This window comes from Ranitomeya imitator, chromosome 3 (genome assembly GCF_032444005.1).
Source record: "Ranitomeya imitator isolate aRanImi1 chromosome 3, aRanImi1.pri, whole genome shotgun sequence".
Classification (NCBI taxonomy): Eukaryota; Metazoa; Chordata; class Amphibia; order Anura; family Dendrobatidae; genus Ranitomeya; species Ranitomeya imitator.
In genome coordinates, this window is record NC_091284.1 from 524,673,456 (window position 1) to 524,697,143 (window position 23,688).

General features: G+C 45.4%; 1 protein-coding gene across 1 annotated transcript in view; it reads left to right on the forward strand.

The window, feature by feature from the left end:
* Positions 1–22,971, forward strand: part of CIP2A (cellular inhibitor of PP2A) — a 152,341-nt gene extending 129,370 nt beyond the window's left edge. The window contains exons 20-21 of the mRNA XM_069757758.1: positions 12,549–12,688; positions 21,596–22,971. Coding sequence (XP_069613859.1) covers positions 12,549–12,688; positions 21,596–21,766 — 311 coding nt within the window. The 3' untranslated portion in view covers positions 21,767–22,971. The remainder of the gene's footprint in view (positions 1–12,548; positions 12,689–21,595) is intronic.
* The last annotated feature ends 717 nt before the right edge of the window (positions 22,972–23,688 follow it).

Below are 23,688 nucleotides of genomic sequence, written 5' to 3' on the forward strand. Positions count from 1 at the left end.
TGCTGCTGCCACCAGGAGGCTGACACTAAGTGATACAAAAAAGTGATCTCCTTCCCTGCAGTATACACCCTCCTGCTGGCTCTCAGCTCCTCCCCTGCAGTATACACCCTCCTGCTGGCTCTCAGCTCCTCCCCTGCAGTATACACCCTCCTGCTGGCTCTCAGCTCCTCCCCTGCAGTATACACCCTCCTGCTGGCTCTCAGCTCCTCCCCTGCAGTATACACCCTCCTGCTGGCTCTCAGCTCCTCCCCTGCAGTATACACCCTCCTGCTGGCTCTCAGCTCCTCCCCTGCAGTGTACATCCTCCTGCTGGCTCTCAGCTAACCAGTTCTTGCTTAGTGTCTGTAGGAGGCACATGGGTCTGTTTCAGACCCCAACGTTTTTATTTTATTGTTTACTTTTCTGTAAATTTTTATTTTTTAATTAACGAAGTGAAGGGGGCGACGGTTCCTTTCAAGGTTCTGATCTCCCCCGAACCATCAACAGGCGAGCACGGCGAGTATACCTCCCCGTACCCTCTCATGCCTGAGCTCTCTTCAGGGGCGACTGTTCCTTTCATGGTCCCGATCTCCCCACACCAGCAGCAGGCGACCACATGGAGTGTCGCCTCCATGTATCCTCTCCTGGAGGCAGGCCTAATGCCGGACAACTGGCCCTGTCCACCCGGACTGAACTCCGTGGCTGTACAGAGGCCCCTCTCTATGGCGTCCGAGCAGCCCCCACTGTCCCACCACTGTTAAAGCGGATGGTACAAGGAGGCGGACGGGTCCTCTCCACCTCCCTAACAAACGGTGCATGACCAGTATTCCCTGGTCTTAAAGGTGCATGACCAGTATTCCCTGGTCTTAAAGGTGCATGACCAGTATTCCCTGGTCTTAAAGGTGCATGACCAGTATTCTCTGGTCTTAAAGGCGCTTGATCAGTCGAGGAGCCCTCCGCCGCCGACCCCAGCTTTATCCTCTAGTTCCCCTCAGTGGACTTCTTCACTGACCAATCCATGGTTCTCTGACCAAGAGATTGAATCCCTCTGTGTACCCTCTGTGTTTGGAGTGCTCGCAGGACCAATATACATAGTCCCTATCCTACATGGAAGCCGTCGGCTAGCAGGGGCCGCAAGTATTCTAGAAACGTGCAGGCGTCTAGAAACATACAGGCATCTAGAAAACGGAAGTTTTTCGTTTCCTGCACCCTCACCAATGATTTGATGACAACAAGGCTCTGAATATGGATTGGATATTGCCTGAGCTTGCCAGAGCTTCAGAGACTAAACTCCCTCGAGAGCATTTGCCATTCAGTTCGGATAAGCGATTCACTGGACAGAAGCCTCTACGTGGGATGCCATGCCTGGCCTGTTTTTTAAGGGCGACGGGTCCTTAAAAGGGCACCGATCTCCCCACACCATCAACAGACGAGCACACGGAGTGTCGTCTCCATGTTTCCTCTTCTGCATCCAGGCCTAACGTCAGACAACCTGTCCTGTCCACCTGGAGACCTGAACTCTGTGGACATATAGAGGCACCCTTTTTTGGCGTACGAGCTCCCCCCTCTGCATCACCACTATTTAGTGGAGGATGCAAGAAGGCGGACAATTCCTCTCCACTTCCCTGTTAAGAGGTTGATGGATCGAGGGTTCCTAATTTTTATCTCTGCACCGTGAAAAGAGGAGATGACAAGAGACTATGACCTGCTGGATGCAGCCGCACATTCTGCCATGGGGCAGATTAACCGGGTAGAATCTCCTGTGGTATACCTACCAGTATCCCTACCTGATGGGTCATCAATTAAAAATACCACGGACTGTCGGATAGCAAATCTGGTTCGTTCTGTCTTGCGGCTTCGGGTCCAGCGCTCTATCCTCCCTAGCGGCCGCATGGATTGCTAGAGCAATGGTCTCATGGCTGGAGACCTTAACTACCTTGATTCACACCAGCAACAACTGGCCAATCAAATCCTTTGAGCGGGAGACTGACAAAGGATTGTATAAGGATTGTCCAGCACAGTCTAGATCTAAGGGATCTTGGTTCCAAACAGGGGAACGAAAAGTAAGATCGACCCTGGACCTCAAACTTCTAACAACCTTTGACATGGTCCTACTTCTTTGGATGGAGTTCCTCCGCTCAGCCATTACTTCAACAGAAAAAGGTGCAGTTTCCGGCATCCATCGACATCGGGTTGCAAAAATTCCTTCACCTTTCCATTCGTCAGCAGCATTTTCAAGTCACAACCTTGTCCTTCGGCCTTGCTTCCGCACCCAGAGTGTTCGCTCGGGTCATGGCGGATGTCATGTTTCTCTTGCACTCTAGAGGCGTGCTCGTCCTGCCCTGTTTGGTCTGTCTAGCCGCCCTTCCAGGACTACGCTGAGTTGTCTATATCTCTTGCGATACCTTCTCTCCTGGGCTGGCAGCTACACTTAGACAAGTTCTCCTCATTTCCAGCCCAGCAGATATCCTTTTTGAGGATGATCCTGCACACGTCTAGAAGGATGGTAATTCTTCCTCGAGACAAGGTCATGGCCCTTCAACAGGGAGCTCGCGCAAGGAGAGTTCTGAGGACTTGATTACTCACCCCCTCATTTCATTCGATTTGCTAAGAGAGTTCTGAGGAAAAATGGTGACGACAATGGAAGCTGTTTCCTTCGCTCCGCTCGTTTTCAGCAAGTCAAACAGACTTTCAGACAATAGTCTCTGAGCTCCTTCTTCATCCAGGGCCTTTCTCCCGGTTCAATGGTTATTCGTAACTACCAATGCCAGTCTTCTTCTCCCCATCATTGTTCTGGAGATCCGAACGGTAGTCTTACAGCAGGTCCACTGCCTTCTGGCGGGTCTCCCTATCCGAATTCAATTGGATAATGCCACGGCGGTGCCTTACGTCAGTCATCTAGCAGGTACCCACGGTCAGGCGCCATGACCGAGGTACCTCACTTTCTCTGATGGGCCGAAGTCTATTATTCGGTGATCTCTGCAGTATATATCCCAGAAGTAGAACTCTGAACGGCAAACAAATTCAGCCGTCAGGGTTCCGCCTCAAGTCAGTGGGAACTTCACCCCGAAGTCTTCCATCAGATCTGTCCTTACTGGAGCTCTCCAGTTGTAGGTGGGATGACATCCAGACTGAAGGCCAATGTATTCGAGTTCGTGGTTCGGCCTCGAGATCCAAGAGTCATCGCTCTCCATGCTCTGGTTCTGCCGTGGTACCAGTTTCTATAACTCCCCTTCCACTGCTTCCGAAAGCGTTTCGGAAACAGAAAGGGGCCCCAGTGATCCTCAGAGATCCGCACTGACCACGTCCGTTTTTTTTTTTTTTTGCGGAGCTAGTATCTTCTCGCCTTATCGCAGCACAACTGCAAGTAGGGACTTTCTCACAGGGAGTTTTCACACGTAGTTCTTCCCTATCGCATACCGTTAGATCATTGGGACGTTATTATTCCTAGGAGCCTTACAGTAGGCTCCTTTTTCATCCGGGCAGACTTTACTATCAGGGAAAGTCGTCCCGTTCTCCTCTGCGATATTCTCACTCTGACGAGTCTTCGGAGCTAGCTTCTCTGCTCTTTCAGACTTTTTTCCCTTATTACCTTCAAGGCAAGGTTGTCCTCAGGCCATCTCCATCCCTTGTTACCAAGGTGGTACTGTATTACCACTGTTATGAGGGCATAGTTCTTCCCTCATCTCTTTTGGCTCCAGTCCACAAAATTGAATAAGATCCCCCATATTCTGGACGAAGTGAGTGCTCTGAGTAGGTACGTCTTGAGGACGGCGTCCTTCTGAAGGTTGGACGTTTTATTTGGGCTTCCTGACGGTAGAGGAAGGCTTCCTGACATTTTCAGGAAGGGTTTAGCCGTTTCATCGACCATGATAACATGGTGAATTCTTTTCACCATCCAGGAGTCCTTCCGTGCTAGATGTCAGCCTATCTCCCTGTCTATCAAGGGTTCTAGGCACCAGGCGTCAGCAAGGCACGCCTGCAAGCTTGTGGATTCATCCAGTCCGCATGCATTCTTGAAGCGCTATAATTCCCACACTTCCACAGATGTGAGTCTGGGCAGGCGGACTCTGCAGGCCGCGGTGGCGCACTTGTAAGTAGCGGTTACACAGGGCCTGATCTATTGTTGTCCCCACCCAGGGACTACTTTGGGACGTCCCACGGTCTGTGTCCCCCAATGAGGCGAAGGAGAAATAGGGATTTTTGTGTACTCACCGTAAAATCCTTTTCTCCGAGCCATTCATTGGGGGACACAGCTCTCACCCTGTTATTAGCTTATGCTTGTTTTTTAGAATATGACATGCTATACGCTCATATATTGTTATTGATCTCCTACTGCTTTTGCACCGAACTGGTTAGCTGAGAGCCAGCAGGAGGGTGTATACTGCAGGGGAGGAGCTAACTTTTTTTTTTTTTGTATCACTTAGTGTCAGCCTCCTATTGGCAGCAGCATACACCACGGTCTGTGTCCCCCAATGAATGGCTCGGAGAAAAGGATTTTACGGAGAGTACACAAAAATCCCTAGTTTCCATTTTTCCAACAAAATTTACAAAACCTATTTTATTAGGAATCTTTTCACATTTTAAAGTGACTATTAGGGGTCTATATTTCAAAAACATCCAAAAGTGACCGCATTTTAAAAACTGCACCTTTCAAGATAGTCAAAACTACATTTAGAAAGGTTAACCTTTCAGATACTTCACAGAAATTAAAACAGAGTGGAAACAATAAATGAAAAATTAGTTATTGTCCACAAAAATGTTTCTTTAGCCACACATTTTTTATTTTCTCAAGGATAACAGGAGAAAACGGGTCATGCAATTTCTTGTGCAGTTTCATCTAAGCATGACAATACCCCATTTGAGGTTAGAAACTGTTTGGATGCATGCAGAACTCTAAAATGAAGGAGCGCTATTTGACTTTTGGAGCACAGTTTTGTGGTGAGCATCTAGGTACCACAGCTGGTTCAAAGAATTTTATAACATTGGGGCGTGAAAATAAAAAAAAAAATTCCACAATGTTACTGTAGCCCCCAAATTTTCATATTCTCAAGAGTAACCCGGAGAAAGTGGAGCACACAGTTCCTTAGTATAACGATTCCCGTAATGTGGACTGAAACTACTGTTTGGGCACATGATTCAGATTGGAAGGAGTGCCATTTGAATTCTGGAGCTCAACCTTGGCTGGAATAGATTGGGGACACCATGTTGCATTTGAAGAGTCACTGCCATGCCTAAATAGCAGTAACCCCCCACACAGGTGAGCCCATTTTGCAAACCTCACTAGAGATGGGCGAACACCTGTATATTCGATACCCGGACCCCATTCTCTTGAATGGGGGGCCTGAACATCCAGTGTTTGCCAGGCTGTCATGTGCATGACAGCGCGGCAATCACTGCTTCTGATCCGCAGTAAAATCATCACTGCCGGTTAGTCAGCCACAGTTCCCACGCTGTCAAAAGACCGCGTGAGCGCGCAGCTGTGAACAGAGGTATAATGTTTACCTCTGGTCACTGCTGCGGGCTGATGGTATTTTTTCATCAGCTGTAAATGAATAATTTAAAAAGAAAACTGCATGAGTTCCCCTGTATTTCTGATAACCAGCCAGGCAAAACACGGGGGCTGCAACCCTTAGCTGTCCGCCTCATCAAGGTTGGTTATCAAGAATAGAGGGGTCCCCACTCCAATTTTTTTTGTATAAATCAGGTTTATTGAAGCAAATAAACAATACAAACAATGTTACAGTGCTGAAACAATTGTTAAACTCAACGGGGTACAACCCATAGATCGTACAAAAAGAGAAAGTCTCAGCAAGTATTACAGTCCAATTTTTTTAATTGTTTAAATAAATATATTTTTTTAATAAAATGGCGTGGGGTCCCCTCCATTTTTTGACAACCAGCCTTGCTAAAGCAGACGTCTGGGGCCTTGTATTTTCAGGCTGGTAAGGGGCCATGGATATTGGCCCCCAGCCTAAAAATAGCAGCACCAATTAGATGCGTCAATTCTGTCACTTTTCCGGCTCTTCCCACTTGCACTGTAGTGGTGGCAAGTGGGGTTCTTATTTTTGGGGTTGATGTCACCTTTGTATTGTTCGGTGACATCAAGCCCACAGCTTAGTATTGAAGAGGCATCTATAAACTCTCCTTCATCCATGACTTCTTCCCTTCTGATTCTCTTAACCTTCTGGCTCTTACTGAAACCAGGATCCAGCAGTCAGACACCACCACCGCTGCTGCTGCTCTCTCATATGGCGAACTACATTTCTCTCATACCCCAAGATCGGACAACAGACCAGGAGGAGACGTTGGTCTGCTCTTAACACCCAAATGTACCTTTCAGGCTATCCACCCAAGTACCCTCACTTATCTTCCCTTCTTTTGAGGTACACACTGTCAGACTCTACATCCCCTTCTCTATGCAACACTTTTCATTCTCTACTCAATCCCAGAGTGCAGGACACAACCACGGATCTCCGCGCTGACAATCTGGCCAATTATTTCAAAGAAAAAATTTAACCATATCCGACAGGAAATTTTCTCCCAATCCCCTCATACTATGCACTGTCCTCCATCCCCACTACATCTAGCTCACTCTCTGTCTTTGAACCAGTCACGGAAAAAGAAGTGATCAGACTCCTTGCGCCAGTGACCCTATTCCCTCACATCTCCAGTCCCTTTCAACTGCTGTCACCACTCTCCTAACAAAAATATTCAACCTATCTCTCTCTTCCGGTAACTTTCCCTCCTCAGTTAAACATGCCATCGTACATCCATTACTTAAAAAAATATCCCTTGACCAAAACTGCTGCTAACTATAGACCTGTCTCTAATCTGCCCTTCATCTCTAAACTCTTGGAACACTTGGTCCACTCCTGTCTAAACCACTATCTCTCAGATCACGCTCTTTTTGACCCTCTTCAATTCGGTTTCCGCTCTTTACACGCTACTGAATCTGCCCTCACTAAAGTCTCTAATGATCTACTAACAGCTAAATCTAATGGTCACTACTTCATGCTAATTCTCTTGGATCTCTCCGCAGTATTTGACACTGTGGATCATCAGCTCTTCCTCACTATGCTCCGCTCCATCGGCCTCAATTACACCTTTCTCTCTTAGTCCTCCTACCTCTCTGACCGCTCCTTCACTATATCTTTTGCTGGCTCCTCCTCCTCTCATCTTCCCCTTACTGTTGGGGTTCCTCAAGGATCAGTCCTAGGCCCCCTCTTCTTCTCCTTGTATACTGCCCCTATTGGACAATCAGTAGATTTGATTTCCAGTACCATCTCTATGCTGATGACACCCAATTATACACCTCTACTCCTGACATCACATCTACATTATTACAAAAAACAGTGATTGTCTTACCACTGTCTTCAGCATCATGTCCTCACTCTACCTGAAGCTGAACCTGTCAAAAACAGAACTCCTTGTGTTTCCTCCCTCCACTAACCTACCTATGCCCGACATTGCCATTTCCGTGTGTGGTTCTACCATTATTCCCCAGCAACATGCCCGCTGTCTTGGGTGTCATACTTGATTCCAAGCTTTCATTCACCCCCCACGTCAATGGCTCGCTCTTATCTGCACCTCAAAAACATTTCTAAAGGTACCGTCACACTTTAGCGACGCTGCAGCGATACCGACAACGATCCGAGTCGCTGTTTGGTCGCTGGAGAGCTGTCACACAGACAGCTCTCCAGCGACCAACGATCCCGAGGTCCCCGGTAACCAGGGTAAACATCGGGTTACTAAGCGCAGGGCCGCGCTTAGTAACCTGATGTTTACCCTGGTTACCATCGTTAAAGTAAAAAAAACAACCGCTACATACTTAACTACCGCTGTCTGTCCCCGGCGCTCTTCTTCTCTGGTCCGGCGATCGCAAAAAAAAACGCAATCTCTTTTTAATTTCTCTGTCCTCCGATGTGATCGCACATCGGAGGACAGAGAAAAGGGGTCCCAGGTGGCCCCCCAATACTCACCTAGCTCCCCCGATGCTCCTCGTGTCTCCCGGTGGGCGCCGCCATCTTCAAAATGGCGGGCGCATGCGCAGTGCGCCCGCCGGCCGGCATCGAGAGAATCTTTGGCAGCCGAGACCCCAAAGAGCATGATCGGGGTCGGTTTTACCGACCCCTGTTTTGCGATCGCTGGTAATTAACTGTTTACCGGCGATCGCAAAAAAAAAAAGTAAAGTGTAATTCTCTGTCCTCTGATGTGATCGCACATCAGAGGACAGAGAAATAGGGGGATTCGGGGACCCTACAATACTCACCTGTGTCCCTGGATCCTCTTGCTGCTCCTCCTGGCCGCCAGCAGAAGAACATGGCGGACGCATGCCCAGTGCGCCCGCCATCTGTCTCCATCTGCCGGCCGGCAGGAGAACAGCAGTTGGGGCTAAAATTAGGGGTAGGGTTAGGGCTAGGGTTAGGTTAGGGCTAGGGTTGGGGCTAAATTTAGAGTTAGGGTTGGCGCTAAATTTAGGGTTAGGCTTCTTTCACACTTACGTCGGTACGGGGCCGTCGCAATGCGTCGGCCCGACATACCAACGCACGTTGTGAAAATTGTGCACAACGTGGGCAGCAGCTGTAGTTTTTCAACGCATCCGCTGCCCAATCTATGTCCTGGGGAGGAGGGGGCGGAGTTACGGCCACGCATGCGCGGTCAGAAATGGCGGATGCGACGTACAAAAAAACGTTTCATTGAACTTTTTTTGTGCTGACGGTCCGCCAAAACACAACTGATCCAGTGCACGACGGACGCGACGTGTGGCCATCCGTCACGATCCGTCGGCAATACAAGTCTATGGGCAAAAAACTCATCCTGCGGGCACATTTGCAGGATCCGTTTCTTGTCCAAAACGACGGATTGCGACGGAATGCCAAACGACGCAAGTGTGAAAGTAGCCTTAGGGTTAGGGTTGGGGCTAAAGTTAGGGTAAGAGCTGGGATTAGGGTTAGGGTTTGGATTAGGGTTGGTATTAGGGTTAGGGTTGGCATTAGGGTTACGCTTGGGATTAGGGTTAGGTTTGGGATTAGGGTTAAGGTTAGGGTTGGGATTAGGGTTAGGGGTGTATTGGGATTAGGGTTAGGTTTGAGGTTAGGGTTGAGATTAGGATTAGGGGTGTGTTGGATTTAGGGTTTTGATTAGGGTTATGGTTAGGGTTGACATTAGGGTTGTTTTGGGGTAAGGGTTGTGATTATGGTTAGGGTTAGTGATTAGGATTATGGATCATGTTGGGATTAGGGTTAGGGGTGTGTTGGGGTTAGGGTTGGAGCTAGAATTGGGGGGTTTCCACTGTTTAGGTACATCAGGGGCTCTGCAATCGCAACATAATGCCCACAGACCATTCTATCAAAGTCTGCATTCCAAAAAGGCGCTCCTTCCCTTCCGAGCTCTGCCGTGCGCCCAAACAGTGGTTTACCCCCACATATGGCGCATCAGCGTACTCGGGATAAATTGGACAACAACTATTGCAGTCCAATTTCTCCTGTTACCCTTGTGAAAATAAAAACTTGGGGGCTACAATATCTTTTTTGTGGAAAAAAAAAATATTTTTTATTTTCACGGCTCTGCATTATAAACTTCTGTGAAGCACTTGGGCATTCAAGGTTCTCACCACACATCTAGATAAGTTCCTTAAGGTGTCTAGTTTCCAAAATGGTGTCACTTGTGGGGGGTTTCCACTGTTTAGGCACATCAGGGGCTCTCCAAACGCGACATGGCGTCCAATCTCAATTCCAGCCAATTCTACATTGAAAAAGTAAAACGGCACTCCTTCTCTTCCAAGCTCTGCGGTGCGCCCTAACAGTGGTTTACCCCCACATATTGGGTATCGGCGTACTCAGGAGAAATTGCACAACAACTTTTGTGGTCTAATTTCTCCTGTTACCCTTGTGAAAATAAGAATTTGTGGGCGAAAAGATCATTTTTGTGTAAACAAAAGCGATTTTTTATTTTCACGGCTCTACGTTATAAACTTCTGTGAAGCACTTGGGGGTTCAAAGTGCTCACCACACATCTAGATAAGTTCCTTAAGGGGTCTAGTTTCCAAAATGGTGTCACTTGTGGGGAGTTTCCACTGTTTAGGCACATCAGGGGCTCTCTAAACGTGACATGGCGTCCGATCTCAATTCCAGCCAATTCTGCATTGAAAAAGTCAAACGGCGCTCCTTCACTTCTAAGTTCTGCGGTGCGCCCAAAAAGTGGTTTACCCCCACATATGGGGTATTGGCGTATTCAGGAGAAATTGCATAACAAAATTTATGGTTACATTTCTGTTTTTACACTTGTGAAAATAAAAAAAATGGTTCTGAATTAAGATGTTTGCAAAAAAAAGTTAAATGTTCATTTTTTCCTTCCACATTGTGAAGCACGTAAAGGGTTAATAAACTTCTTGAATGTGGTTTTGAGAACCTTGAGGGGTGTAGTTTTTAGAATGGTGTCACACTTCATTATTTTCTATCATATAGACCCCTCAAAATGACTTCAAATGTGATGTGGTCCCTAAAAAAAAATGGTGTTGTAAAAATGAGAAATTGCTGGTCAACTTTTAACCCTTATAACTCCCTAACAAAAAAAAATTTTGTTTCCAAAATTGTGCTGATGTAAAGTAGACATGTGGGAAATGTTGTTTATTAACTATTTTTGTGACATATCTCTCTGATTTAAGGGCATAAAAATACAAAGTTTGAAAATTGCAAAATTTTAAAAATTTTCGCCATATTTCCGTTTTTTTCATAAATAATCGCAAGTAATATCGAAGAAATGTTACCACTAACATGAAGTACAATATGTCACGAAAAAACAATCTCAGAATCAGCGGGATCCCTTGAAGCATTCCAGAGTTATAACCTCATAAAGTGACAGTGGTCAGAATTGCAAAAATTGGCCTGGTCATTAAGTACCAAATTGGCTCTGTCACTAAGGGGTTAAACATAACAAACACAGTTCTGCTCGCCTAACACCCATTCCACTGAAGCCCTCGTCTTCTGTAATAAAACAGAAATGAAAAACAACAATATGCCTCAGCTGTCCATCTTTCTGTCCCACGCCGTAATGCATGTCTGGGGAACAAATGGTTTTCAACCTGGACAGTGCCAAGATGCGACCATCCAGGCTGAGAAGCACTGGGAAATGAGCTGTTGCAAGCGCAGCATTAGTGACCAGCAGTAACATCGTCGAAGTTACTGCCGGTCACTGAGGCGGTGTTCTCAGCCGAGCCAATGAACTGTTGTGACCTCCCTTCAGTGAGATCACTGCTAGCACAGTGAGAAAGTCTCATGGTGCAGAGGTGAGTTCACCGGGAGAATTTCACTGCTGTGAATTTGAACTGCGGTTAATTCGCTCTGCACTGTGAGACTCTGGCCTCTTTTCAGCGGTATCTGTCTTTTTAGAGGTGCACAAAACTGGTTAATTGGGCTTTTATGCACTCTTAAAACGACGGACACCACCAGATCACAGGCCACACGACGTCCACATTGCCTCCATCTGCCTCATTATAGGAAATCTTCCATCTGAATCCGGTGTAAGCGCTCAATGGTAGAGCGCAGTATAAACGTGAGCCGAGCCTTACTGCGATCTTTGACAGGCAGAATAACTAAATCAAAAGTAGGTTTGGAATTGGTTTTAATTATCTTTTACGCCGTTCCTTGTTGGGTATAAGTGATTAGATGATTTTCTATCACAAACTAAGCTTTTCTCTGTAAAAAAAAAGAAAAAATTTATATATATATATATATATATATATATATATATATATATTTATTAGTATAGTGGAGGGAGCATCCTCCCTCCCCTAACCTTGTACTTTTTGATGGATAAACAGCCAGCTGTAGTGTTCACACTGCCCCTGGCTAAGGCAGCCAGAGCTCGGCTATAACTTAAAGGGACACTGCCACCTGAATTTGGAGGGAACAATCTTCAGCCATGGAGGCGGGGTTTTGGGGTTTTTGATTCACCCTTTCCTTACCCGCTGGCTGCAATATTGGATTGAAGTTCATTCTCTGTCCTCCGTAGTACATGCCTGTACAAGGCAATCTTGCCTTGCGCAGGCGTGTACTATGGAGGACAGAGAATTAACTTCAATCCAATATTGCAGCCAGCGGGTAAGGAAAGGGTGAATCAAAAACCCCGCCTCCATGGCTGAAGATTGTTCCCTCCAAATTCAGGTGACAGTGTCCCTTTAAGTGAAGCTCCTGGTGTTGATCATGCAGGCACAGCTTATGTTCCTGCAAAATCAGCATATCGTACAGTTACGGTACATTATATGTTGGCAAGTGACTGCAAAATACGGTGTAATGTGCCCAATACATCATATGTTTGGAAGGGGTTGAAGGAGTTGTCCACCGCTGGGGACAGCAGCTTAATGGTGCTACTATCTCTAATTGGTTACTATCCACTGTTTTGCCCTTGAATGCAGGCAAAATGGCGTGCTAGCACATTAGTAGTAGCGGCTGCTTTAGGCAACCCCTGATGATACTATTAAAGTATTTCACTTACAAATATGCAAGCTACAGCTCCCACAATAATCCAAGTGTCCATATGTAATATTCATTATCTCATTGTTACAGATTTGCAAAAGAAAGTGAAGGGCTTAGAGGAAAAAGTTAAAGTGAAACAAAAGGAAAAAGAAGATATGGAGGAAACTATTGATATTCTTCGCAAAGAACTAAGTAAAACTGAACAAGCAAGAAAAGAATTGAGTATTAAGGTGAGATGTTTATTTTTGTGATGACTAAGAAAATATACCTTTGTATAGCAAGGGGTTTTTCCATTGCTAAAGTTCAATGCCAGTGTTCTTCTCCAGAATTATAATCCTAAGTAACAGTGACTTTTCCTAACGAGATTATTGATTCGTAATGACTGATTGGGGTAACACTTTATAGTAAAGATCTCCACACATTGAATGAAAGTCACCCGAACCCATCAATTTTTTCCAAGAACAGCTGACCATCTGATGTTGTATAGGAGCCTCCCTACTCTCCAAAAATGCAAAGGGATTCAATTTAGCACTGGATATCAATTGTGTGTACACCGGGATCTCCTGATCCCTGTAATAGAGCAATATTATCGTGTAAATTGTCAAAGCATGTTTTCTGTTCTTGTACATAAGACACTTTACTGAAATGTATGAGTTCATAATGAAGTATCTTATGCCTTTGTCACAGGTAACCTATTTTCACCACAGTTTTGGAGGTAGTAATGACCTAAGTCTAAAATTCCGAACCTTCTCACTTTATTATCATTATTATTATTATTGTTATTATACATTTTATAGCGCCACTTATTCCATGGCGCTTTACATGTGAAAAGGGGGCAAATATAGACAAATACATTAAACATGAGCAAAAAACAAGGCACACAGGTACATAAGGAAGGAGGACCCTGCCCATGAGGGCTCAGTCTGCAGGGGATGGGTGAGGATACACTAGGAGAGGGTAGAGCTGGTTGTGCGGCGGTTCAGTAGGTTGAGGATCACTGCAGATTGTAGGTTTGTCGGAAGAGGTGAGTCTTCAGGTTCTTTTTAAAGATTTCTATGGTAGGTGGAAAGTCTGATGTGTTGGGGTTGAGAGTTCCAGAGTATGGGGGAAGCACGGGAGAAGTCTTGGATGCGGTTGTGGGAAGAAGAGATGAGGGGAGTAAAGGAGATCTTGAGAGGATCGGAGGTTGCATGTAGGTAAGTACCGGTAGACCATGTCACAGATGTATGGAGGAGACAGGTAGTGGATGGCTTTGTATGTCATTGCAAGGGTTTTAAACTGGAGTCTCTGGGTGATAGGAAGCCAGCGAAGGGCTTGGCATAGGGGAGAGGCTGGGGAATAGCGGGGACAGGTAGATTAGTCGGGCAGCAGAATGTAGGATGGATTGGAGTGGTGCCAGAGTGCTAGAGGGGAGGCCAGAGAGTAGGAGGTTGCAGCAGTCAAGGCAGGAGATAAGGGCATGCACTAGTGTTTTTGTGGTGTCGCGGTCAATGCGCGGATCCAGGAAATATTTTTGAGTTTAAGACTGCAGGAGGAGGCAAGGGCTTAAATATGTGGCTTGAAAGAGAGGGCAGAGTCGAGGATCACCACGAGGCACCGGGTGTGTGGGACTGGGGAAAGTGAGCAGCCGTTAAGATTGATGGATAGGTCTGGTGGAGGGGTAGAGTGAGATGGGGGAAAGATGATGAATTCTGTTTTGTCCATGTTCAGTTTTAGAAAGCGAGCAGAAAAGAAGGCTGAGACAGCAGACAGACAGTGTGGGATTTTAGTAAGTAAGAAGGTGAGGTCAGGTCCAGATAGGTAGATCTGCGTGTAGTCGGTGCAGAGATGGTACTGCATACCATGGGATTCTATGAGCTGTCCCAGGCCAAAGGTGTAGATGAAGAGTAGGGGTCCTAGAACAGAGCCTTGAGGAACACCAACAGACAAGGGGCGAAGTGAGGAGGTGGTGTGGGATGGGAGACACTGAATGTTCGGTCTGTCAGATATGACGAGATCCAGGATAGGGCCAAGTCTGTGAAGCCAAGAGATGAGAGGATCTGTAGCAGAAGGGAGTGGTCCACAGTGTCAAAGGCAGAAGACAGGTCTAAGAGAAGGAGGACAGTAGTGTTGCTTGCTCTTGGCAGTTAGTAGGTCATTGGTGACTTTTTAGTTAGGGCACTTTCAGTTGAGTGATGGGGTCGGAAACTAGATTGTAACCGGTCAAAGAGGGAGCAGGAGGAGAGGTGGGAGGACAGTTCAAGATGGAAGTGTTGTTCCAGTAATTTGGAGGCGTAAGGGAGAAAAGATATTGGGTGATGGCGAGACACAGAGGATGGGTCGAGGGAGGGCTTTTTGAGGGTGGGTGTGATCTTGGCATGCTTGAAGGATGAGGGGAAGACACCTGTTGTGAGTGAGAGGTTGAAGAGGTGCATTAGGGTTGGGATGAAGACCGTGGCAAGGTTAGGGATGAGGTGGGACGGTAGCGGGTCAAACATGCAAGTGGTGAGGTATGATCTTGACGGGAGGGCGGAGAGCTGATCTTCTGTGATTGTGGAGAAGCTGGTTTTGAGGGAACAGGGTTGAGCAGCTAAGAGGGGCATTGGCGCTGTGGGCCGAAGCTTTCTCTGATCGTATCGATCTTCTGTTTTAGGGTATGTGTCCACTTTCAGGATGGCTGGCGGTATCGTCGGAGCGGCTTTGCCGCTCTGCGCTAAGCCCCGCCCCCTTCTGGGACGCGATGATGCCGGATGTGTTCACAGCACACATCCGGCATCATCGCACCCATCGCATAGGGCCCTGTGCTATATCTTGCGGCGACGCAGCGTCGCTGCAAGATATACGGACATGCTGCGATCTGAAAAGACGCGCAGCATGTCCGGAGTCGCAGGGCCGCCGCGTGCGTGTTACCACGCATAGTGGAGACAGGATTTCATTAAATCCCCTCCACTATGCTGTAACATCTGGACGCTGCGTGTCTGACGCTGCGGCTCTATGCAGCATCAGACGCAGCGTTTCCTGCACGTGGAAACATACCCTTAAGAAAGAGGCAAAGTCTTCAGCAGAAATGAGAGGGGAGGGAGGAGGTGCTGGGGGACAGAGTAGAGAATTGAAAGTGTTGAAAAGCTATTTAGGGTTGTGAAACAGAGAGGATGTGAGAGATGAGAAGTAAGTTTGTTTTGCGGCAGTGAGCGTGGACTTGAAGCTGGCGAGGGACTGCTTGTATGCAGTGAAGTGGTCGGCAGAGTGGGATCGCTTCCATCTCCGCTCAGCGATCCTGGAGGCCCGTCTCAGTTCTTTGGTCAGGCTGGTCAGCCAGCGCTGTCTCTTGATTGTACGAGTTTTGCTATGCATGAGGTGGGCGGCCGAATCGAGTGTTGCTGTTATTGTGGTGTTATAAAAAGTGGGAGCAGCATCTGTGTCATGAAGGGATGCTATGTATGTAAGAGGGAGAAGGTACTCAGAGAGTGATTGTAAGTTGAGGTGTTTGAGATTTCTGAGAGGGTGAGTGAGTTTGTGGAGTGGGGGTTGCACACTAGGAGAGGAGAGGGAAGAGAATGTCAGTAGTTTGTGGTCAGACAGGGGGAGGGGAGAGTTAGTGAGATTAGTAAGGGAACAGAGGTGGGTGAAGATGAGGTCCAGCGTGTGGCCATCTTTGTGAGTGGCCTCCGAGGACCATTGAGTGAGGCCAAATGAGGCAGTGGGTGATAAAAGTTTAGAGGCAGCTGAGGTGGAAGTGTCAATGGGGATGTTGAAGTCAACCATGATGATTGTGGGGATGTCAGCAGAGAGGAAATGAAGTAGCCAGGTGGTGAAGTGGTCGAGAAAGGTGGAGATGGCTAGTTCATTAGCACTCGCAAGAAGCAGTGGTATCATCACACAGGATCTGATACATTCTGTGGTCCGGCCACTTTCTCAAGCAGATGATGTCGGGGGAATGTAGGATTGGTGTGTTGCAATTTCGGTGCTCTATCCTTTTCTTATCAGGAGAGTGAAGCTGCTAACAGTCATCATCACAGCTTCTCTACTTCGGCCATTGAAAGCATATGAACTCTTAGTATAATACATCACATATTCAGCATAACTAATTCAGGGGTAGTTATACTCATACAAACAATACTGGTCACTGTTGGATTTAGTGTTCTCAAAATACAAAGTACAGAAAAATAGGAAGGGGACATAGGGCCCATTGAAGTGGGACAATGGAGTGAGATTTGAGGGTTCCCCTCTTCTCACTGAATAGGCTATGTGATAGATTGTGACATCTGTACTTCCCTGGGTATATAGATCACCTGAGTTTATGATCTAGGGATTAGGGGTGACTCGCCTTATACTGGCTGCAAATCGTAATCTATGGGTCTGCTCCACATGTTGTGAACGTGTCCGTACCTGGAACGGATAGGAGTAATAGACAAAATTAATGTCTATTTTGTAAATGGTTCCCTGACGACTCTGGAGTGTATTCTGGGTTATGTTGAGGTCCTTGAGACTGACAAGCCTGGAACAAATGAAGTCCCAAGAATGCTTTATATGGCAAAGATGCTGTTAGCACAACACTGATTAGATAAAAAGGGTCTGACTGAATGAGAATTTATTGGTAAGATAAACTGGCTGTTGTGGAAAAGGGATTGTATGCAAAACAAGGTGGCATTGCAAAATTCAAGAAATTGTGGACATTCTAGATTGATACACCGGGAATAGCTTACAAAGACTTAGGGTACCGTCACACAGTGGCATTTTGATCGCTACGACTACACGATCCGTGACGCTCCAGCATTGTAACAATATCGCTCCAGCGTCGTAGACTGCTGTCACACTTTGCAATGTACGACGCTGGAGCGATAATTTCGTGACGTATGTGCGATGTAGAAGCTGTTGGTTACTATGCGCACATCGTATACAATATCGTGCACACCTTTGTTACACCATGCGATCATGCCGCCACAGCGGGACACTAGACGACGAAAGAAAGTTTCAAACGATCTGCTACGACGTACGATTCTCAGCGGGGTCCCTGATCGCAGGAGCGTGTCAGACACTGCGAGATCGCTGGAACATCACGGATATATCGCTGGAACGTCACGAATCGTGCCGTTGTAGCGATCAAAATGCCACTGTGTGACGGTACCCTTAGTTAATCGGGGGAATAAATGTTTGCCTCGTGTGTGCATGAGGGGAGAGGAATAAACGTGTGGGGAGGGGGAGCAAGGAATGAACGTTTGCTGTGTGTGATGTTGGGGAATGAACGTTTGACCCGTGTGTGAGGAAGAATGAACATTTGCCGTGTGTGTGTGAGTGCCTCTTGTGTGGGGAGGAGTGAACGTTTGCCGTATGTGTGTAGGAGGGGGAGAGAACATTTGCCTCATGTAAGAAAACGGAACTAACATTCTTATGTGAGGGGGGTATGAACTTTTACCTTGTGCGTGGAAAGGGAAATGGAGAAATGAACGTTTGCCTCATATGTGTGTGGGGAATGAACGTTTGTCCCGTGTGTGTATGTACAGGTCCTTCTCAACAAATTAGCATATAGTGTTAAATTTCATTATTTACCATAATGTAATGATTACAATTAAACTTTCATATATTATAGATTCATTATCCACCAACTGAAATTTGTCAGGTCTTTTATTGTTTTAATACTGATGATTTTGGCATACAACTCCTGATAACCCAAAAAACCTGTCTCAATAAATTAGCATATTTTACCCATCCAATCAAATAAAAGTGTTTTTTAATAACAAACAAAAAAACCATCAAATAATAATGTTCAGTTATGCACTCAATACTTGGTCGGGAATCCTTTGGCAGAAATGACTGCTTCAATGCGGCGTGGCATGGAGGCAATCAGCCTGTGACACTGCTGAGATGTTATGGAGGCCCAGGATGCTTCAATAGCGGCCTTAAGCTCATCCAGAGTGTTGGGTCTTGCGTCTCTCAACTTTCTCTTCACAATATCCCACAGATTCTCTATGGGGTTCAGGTCAGGAGAGTTGGCAGGCCAATTGAGCACAGTAATACCATGGTCAGTAAACCATTTACCAGTGGTTTTGGCACTGTGAGCAGGTGCCAGGTCGTGCTGAAAAATGAAATCTTCATCTCCATAAAGCATTTCAGCCGATGGAAGCATGAAGTGCTCCAAAATCTCCTGATAGCTAGCTGCATTGACCCTGCCCTTGATGAAACACAGTGGACCAACACCAGCAGCTGACATGGCACCCCACACCATCACTGACTGTGGGTACTTGACACTGGACTTCAGGCATTTTGGCATTTCCTTCTCCCCAGTCTTCCTCCAGACTCTGGCACCTTGATTTCCGAATGACATGCAAAATTTGCTTTCATCAGAAAAAAGTACTTGGGACCACTTAGCAACAGTCCAGTGCTGCTTCTCTGTAGCCCAGGTCAGGCGCCTCTGCCGCTGTTTATGGTTCAAAAGTGGCTTTACCTGGGGAATGCGGCACCTGTAGCCCATTTCCTGCACACGCCTGTGCACGGTGGCTCTGGATGTTTCCACACCAGACTCAGTCCACTGCTTCCTCAGGTTCCCCAAGGTCTGGAATCGGTCCTTCTCCACAATCTTCCTCAGGGTCCGGTCTCCTCTTCTCATTGTACAGCGTTTTCTGCCACATTGTTTCCTTCCAACAGACTTACCATTGAGGTGTCTTGATACAGCACTCTGGGAACAGCCTATTTGTTGAGAAATTTCTTTCTGGGTCTTACCCTCTTGCTTGAAGGTGTCAATGATGGCCTTCTTGACATCTGTCAGGTCGCTAGTCTTACCCATGATGGGGGTTTTGAGTAATGAACCAGGCAGGGAGTTTATAAAAGACTCAGGTATCTTTTGCATGTGGTTAGAGTTAATTAGTTGATTCAGAAGATTAGGGTAATAGGTCGTTTAGAGAACCTTTTCTTGATATGCTAATTTATTGAGACAGGTTTTTTGGGTTATCAGGAGTTGTATGCCAAAATCATCAGTATTAAAACAATAAAAGACCTGACAAATTTCAGTTGGTGATAATGAATCTATAATATATGAAAGTTTAATTGTAATCATTACATTATGGTAAATAATGAAATTTAACACTATATGCTAATTTTTTGAGAAGGACCTGTATGTATGAGTGTTAGCCTATTGTGGGGAGGGAACTTTTTCCTCGTGTGTATAGGGAGATAAGGGACTTTCTAAAAAAAAGTGCACGGCAGAGCGCAAGTTCACTCTGCCTCATTAGAGTACAGGCTCGGTCCCCATCAGCTATGAAAAGTGTTTTCCTCTGAAATGCTGCATTGTTGCAGAGTTAAACTTCGCCGGCTGAGATAATACATCCAGTGTCTATTACATGCTGCCCACGGATTGGGCATAATGCATTAGCTTCACTTTTAAAAGCTGCCAGGACCGAGCTGCACAGGTGGTCAGTCTGAAAGGCCAGTTCCTGGTGCCCTCTTCCCGCCTGCTTCCTTGGAGTAGCAGGTTTTTCCTTGCATGCATGTATATAGAGGGACGTGTCAGTCATTAGCAACAGACAGGGAGAGGTCACCAGGGACTGGCCTTTTTGGCTCTGTGCACACGATGTGGATTTTGCTGCGGATCCGCAGCTGCGGGTCCGCAGCAGTTTCCCATGAGTTTATATTACAATGTAAACCTATGGGAAACCGAAAACGCTGTGCCCATGCTGCAGAAAAAAATGCGTTGAAACGCAGCGGTTTACATTCCGCAGCATGTCACTTCTTTGTGCGTAATCCGCAGCTGTTTAACACCTCCATAATAGAAAACCGCAGGTGAAAAACTGCGATAAATCCGCAGGAAAAACGCAGTGTTTTTGCCCTACGTGTCCACATACCCGTTGACTATTCACCTGTGCAGCTTGCTCACCAACCGGCTTATAAAGTGTGTTTACATGACTGAAATCATACCGCCTTTATCAGATGCCATCTGTTGATCGGGCAGTACGTATCAGCTGTCAGGTTCTCTTTAATGCTTTTTGTCAGCACAGCCTAAGGCCATGTTCACACGATCCTTTTTTTCATGCGGAATTGCCGCGATTTTCCCGCTGCGGGTCCGCAGCTGTTTTCCATGCAGGGTACATTACATTGTACCCTATGGAAAACAGGAACTGCTGTGCCCACAATGCGGAAAATAAAATAAAAAAGCCGCGCTGAATAGCTGCGGGAAAAAAGAAGTACCATGTCACTTCTTTTTTCGGAGCCGCAGCGGTTCTGCACCCATTGACCACCATTGTGAGGTCAAACCCGCAGTAAAACCCGCAGATGAAAAAAATATCTGCGGGTTTTACTGCGGTTTGTGGTGCAGAACCGCTGCAGCAGGAAGTGCGGGGAAGCGGGCGGAAGTGCGTGGGCGGAGTGTGGCTGCCCCCCCGTGCTCCGATCCCGCCCCCCCGTGCTCCAATCCCACCACCCCGTGCTCCGATGCCCCCCCCCCCCCCAGTGCTCCGATGCCCCCCCGTGCCCTAATCTCCCCCCCCTTATACTTACCCGGTGTCCGTCCGGCCGTCTTCTCCCTGGGCGCCGCCATCTTGCAAAATGGCGGGCGCATGCGCAGTGCGCCCGCCGAATCTGCCGGCCGGCAGATTCGTTCCAAAGTGCATTTTGATCACTGAGATAGATTATATCTCAGTGATCAAAATAAGAAAAAATAGTAAATGACACCCCCCCCCCCCCCCTTTGTCACTCCCATAGGTAGGGACAATAAAGAAAAATTAAGAATTTTTTTTTTTTTTCCACTAAGGTTAGAATAGGGTTAGGGGTAGGGGTAGGGTTAGGGTATTTTCAGCCATTTTAACCCTAAAAAACTTCCTAGAAAACACACAGACTCTGCATAGAAAACTGCATAAAAAAAAGGATAAAAAAACGCATCAAAAAAGGACCTGCGTTTTCTGCAAAGAGCTGCAGTTTTTTAAAAAACAGTCCTGAAAAAAAAAGGATGGAAATCAGGAACGTGTGAACATACCCTAACAGTTTAATGTATTATATTTTTTTCTTATTATAAAGAGGTCAACTCTTTTAATTTATTATGCAACTGGCTTAAAATATTACGGAAAGAGCATTTTTTGTTAATACTTTTTTCTTATAAATGGCGCTATAATAAAAAAAATTATATAATCTTTTAACTTTGTATGTTGCGTATTGTCATTACAATACAGGCATCTTCACTAGAAGTTCAGAAGACTCAGCTAGAAACCCGTTTGGAGGAAAAAGAAGCAATTCTGAAATCTCAACAAGAAGAGCTGAGCAAACATTCCCACATGATTGCCATGATACACAGCCTGAGCAGCGGCAAACTCAACACCGAGACTGTGAACCTCAGCCTTTAGTGACATTGCTGTATCTTACCATCTCTATGAAGAGCAAGTCCATAACATCACAGGGAAGGATAGTCATGCCAAACTGTAACTTTTTTTTTTTTTAATTAAATCCTAATAATGAAATCTGTACTTCTTAATGGTTTTATGATACAGTACAAAGTTTACTAAGTAATCTATAATTTATATAAATCCTTTAAAAGTTATAGTGGTATGGCTTTGGTAATGCTTCTGGTGTAGAATTGTATTATAAAGGGGTCCTCTGTCCTCATTAGGCCCCCCCATACACCTTAGATTAACATCTAATATTAACGGGTTTTGACCGACACTCTGTGACAGGATACAGTCAGAGGAGCTAAGGATCCAGTATTTTTGGATTGTAGATCCATTTGTTCTCGAAGAACTAAGCCGCCTCCAGGGATATCTGACAGCGGCGCTCTCATAGAGGATAAAGCAAGCCTGTGTATGGGAGGATCTGGGGAAATAGCTGCCAGCTGATCCATCGGCCAAACCAAGTTATCCAACATGTATGGGGGCTTTTCTCTCTATTTTATTTCTTCACCATTTTTTGATTGACTTGGCTTACAGTGAAGTTGTGGAAATACTCATTAACATAGAAACTTTTTAGTCTTTGTATCTATTGGATATTTTCAGTCTTTGAATAATGAATATAAATGTTTCCACGCACTGAGCGGAAGCAGAGATCATAAAAATGGTAAGAAATTGAAAAGCCAATTTATTAGAAAGCTGCATAACTATTTATTTTACAGTGATTAATACTTTCTTCACATAAATGTTGGAGCTTCCAGCATGTCATTAAAATGACTATTGTTTTCCCGTTACCCCTTAGTAAATGCTAAGTGAGAGATTGGATTCTACTGGGACATGTGAATTTTTAGTTTCAAGGTTCAAATAAGTAATGAATTTTTGCTCTTCCTTCATATCAGTCCTCAGTGCACTTTTAGCATAAAGAATATGAATTACATTTTAGTATATTTATTTTAGCTAAAGTATGAAATCTTTTGTAATGAGCATACAACCTATTCCAATTTCACCATGAACTCACTAATCGGCACTACAGATGTCACATTGGCTGTTTTACGAATACCTGCAAAGTACATAAATTGGTGCATTTGCTTTTTTAAATGAATTGTCTAACATGAGCTCAACTATTGTCTTTTGTATGTGTCTGAAAATATTAAAAGGCTAAATATGTACTGCATGTCTTCTGATTTTTTTTTTTTTTTTCCTTTTTATTTCTCCAATGTAATAACTAAGCTATACTGAAGATATATTTTTTAATCAAATCTTTAATTTATTTAAGAGGAAGGTGCAATAAAAAATTGTAAACAATTGAAAAAATTTTTTTTAAAATATTTGTATTTAGTGAACTTAATTCTGAAAAATAATTTTAAAAGGTTTGGTCTTTCCACTTTTAAACACTAAGGACAGACTGCAGCTGTTGAAATTTGCATGGATGTAGACGTAAGGACATAAAGTAATTGGGCCATTAAAATAATTTTAACAAGATTTCCTCTACCGATAATGGGAGTCTAGACCAGGTGTTTGCTTTTATTCTGAATCGATTCAATAAAGGCCTATATTGAGTGCAATATATTTTTTGGCCTAGTGCTAATTGACACCCAACTCTCTGTATTTGGAACTGCCTTAATATTTGAGAAGCGAGCAAAGAATCCATTGGCATTAAAACAGATTTATCCCAATTGATCGACTAGCCTGACCATGGACCAAAGTACACTAGTTTGTCCATTACTGGACCTATTGAGGTCATCACATTAGCTATTATTATTATTATTATTATTTATTATTATAGCGCCATTTATTCCATGGCGCTTTACATGTGAGGAGGGGTATACATAATAAAACAAGTACAATAATCTTGAAAAATACAAGTCACAACTGGTACAGGAGGA